Source organism: Acanthamoeba castellanii (assembly GCF_000313135.1).
Source record: "Acanthamoeba castellanii str. Neff unplaced genomic scaffold scf7180000084650, whole genome shotgun sequence".
NCBI classification, from domain to species: domain Eukaryota; phylum Discosea; order Longamoebia; family Acanthamoebidae; genus Acanthamoeba; species Acanthamoeba castellanii.
In genome coordinates, this window is record NW_004457274.1 from 6,879 (window position 1) to 9,690 (window position 2,812).

General features: G+C 56.7%; 1 protein-coding gene across 1 annotated transcript; it reads left to right on the forward strand.

Annotated features, from left to right (window-relative positions):
* On the forward strand, nt 1-2,239 carry ACA1_344690 (uncharacterized protein; the record flags this gene model as incomplete). The annotated part of the gene is made up of 12 exons (XM_004333964.1): nt 1-69; nt 135-290; nt 406-495; nt 570-665; nt 736-826; nt 1,011-1,112; nt 1,209-1,275; nt 1,356-1,452; nt 1,576-1,644; nt 1,690-1,759; nt 1,872-1,914; nt 2,071-2,239. Coding segments are annotated over 12 exons (1,119 nt in total), but the record flags the coding sequence as incomplete, so codon positions are not given.
* Nucleotides 2,240-2,812: the final 573 nt, after the last annotated feature.

Below are 2,812 nucleotides of genomic sequence, written 5' to 3' on the forward strand. Positions count from 1 at the left end.
AGCGCCTTGTACTACGCGCTCGTTCTCGGAGCCCTGGCCTACACAGCGTCCACCATCGTCTACCACAAGGTTCGTGCCCGACCACCACCCCATCTTGTGGCCTCGTGATGACGTGGCAAACGCGCACAACGCAGGGCTATCTCGAGTACGAGCCGCACATCGTGGGCGGGCTGTCTCTGCACCTGACGCGCCAGCACCACGCCAGCGAGGCCGGCCACCCTCCGGACCTGATCGATACGCGCCTCCTGACCTACTGCCGCCAAAGTTCCGACTCTGCGCACGACGCCAAGGTACGACGACGAGCTGTTCTGTGCTCTGCGTATCGTATACGCTGAGTAGTAGTCGTCTAGGCGCTAAACTGTTTAGTGATGTACGTGGTGATGGTGGTGATGGTGATGACTGCAGCCCTGTCTGATTTGGGACGACGATGACATACTCGTCCAGCGAGGCACGCACGCAGCCCTGATCACGACCCGCGTGCAGCGCTACCTCGAGGTAGTCAATCCACTCTACACATGTTTTATTATGGAGTGAAGAGCTAAGCTCATCATTCCGCACACACGTAACAGAAGCGAGTGTGTGGGCCAACCGAAGTGTCGTGTGGAGCGATCTGGGAGGAGGTGTCGCACGATGACTACTTCATCGCCGATACCGAGAACTTTGAGGTATCGCGGCCACGCCCAGCTCTTGGGCTTCAAGACTTGGGCTCACGATCTGCCGGGGGGGCGACGTCAGCTGGGAGTGTACCACAGCATGCAGGCGCCGCACTTCTTCGAGGAGTCCGGCCACTCGCACGCCTTCGCCGAAGGCAACCTGCACATGAAGGGTGTCCTGATGAAGTACTCACCACCGTGCCCCACATTCGACACGGCACACGACACACACGACACACACGACACACACGACACACACGACACACACGACACACACGACACACGACACACGACACACGACACACGACACACGACACACGACACACGTCGCTGATACCTTGGTACCCAAGGGGACAGGGAGACGCCAAGGCGGTGCTGAAGAATTCCCCGAGGGCGAATGCGATCACTTCAAACTCACGGAGCTCCTCGCCGCGGCTGACGTCACCCTCAACGACCTCAGTACGCTACTACTTACTACTCGCTCGGCTTAACTCATTTCTTTTTCTTTCTTTTTCTTTTTCGCGTTCACTAACCGCTGCCGACTCCGATTGCCAGGCGATGCGCCCGGACAGGAGAGAAAGCCGCTCCGAGCGAGCGGGCTCATCCTGCACGCCGACCTCGCGTACATACACAGCGCCATGTTGCCGCTGCGGCATTGTTGTGTGACCGTTGCGCCTGAAACACACGTTTTGGCGTGCACAGGTACAACAACATCCGTTGCGATGGTAAGCTCAAGTGCGCGTTCGGACAGGGCGACATCAGCTACCGCTACCGCATCTACCGCGTCCCTGAATCCAATGTACGCCTCATCATCACACGACACGACCAACGACACGACCAACGACACACAAACGACACACGACACACGACACACGCTCTTCAACGTTGGCCTTATCGCTTTTTCTTGGTTGGGTTGTATTAGTCGGAAATGGTAGAGGTGAAGAAGCTCAATGACACCCATCGAGTGCGAAGCGTGAAGCAGGGCATCCAGGTCAACTTCGCACAGACCGGGAAGATCGGTCGCTTCTCGGCGCAGGTGCTCATCGTCAACCTGTGCTCGGGGCTGGGCATGATGGCCATCGCCACCGTCGTAGTCGATGCCATCGGTACCACCCCTCTTCCACATCAACACACGACACACGACACACACGACACACGACACACGACACGCATGTGAGTGCTGTTCTGATTCGTGATGTGGTGAATGGCGCGTTCCAGCGATCTACGTGCTGCCCAAGAAGACGACCTACTTCAGCCACAAGTACAAGGTCGTCGACAAGATCCGACTCTCGGACAAGGCCGCCAAGGCCGCCAAGGCCGCCAAGGCCACGAAGGCCGCCATGACCGCCAGCGGTGGTGATGATGTGGTTTCATCGTCATCGCCCTCGACATCATCGCGGTCGGCTTCCGAGAGCAGCGGCAAGGAGAAGACCTCCACGGGCGAGACGACGAAGCGGAAGAGCAAGAAGCCATCAGAGGCGGCCGTCGACTCCAAGCCTGTAGGCGAGGAGCAGGAAGGAGAAGGTGAGGGGAAAGGCCAGCTGCGGCAGAGGAAGGCCAAGACCGCCCGCCACGCCGACGAGTGACGACCGACAATTTTGCATTTATGAAATTTTGTTAGGAACTCCGAATTTTTTTCCATTTCCTCTGGCGAGCTATTTTTGTAATAACAATTTTAAAAGAAAAGCGCGGAAGACTGGCCTTCACTGCACTGCACCGAATACGCTGAAGATGAAGACAAGTTAGTAGAAATAAGCCACTTGCAGGACTTCCACGCAAGCACACAGCACAAAGTGTTCGAACACGCGCCATGCAGAAGGACAGAGAGATAAAGTTTGCCGTGCAGGGGAAGGAAAGCGGTGTAAACATTTTCAAGACCGACACCGCCAACCCGATCACCTACGCTTCGCCCAGCAAGAAACACACACAAATCCGCAAAGTCGATGCACCCGTCCCCGTACGCTCATCCCTTCACCTTCACCCACTTCCAACTTTCATGCCGCTACAAAAAATCTCGATCGAGATTTGAAGATGGGCACAACCATGCGAAACTGACGTTGCTTGGGCTGTCGCGACGACAGGGCGTGTTTCTGCTGTACGACGTGTTGACGCCGGACGAATGCCAGCAGTACATCGACCTCACCGAGAACATGGGCTAT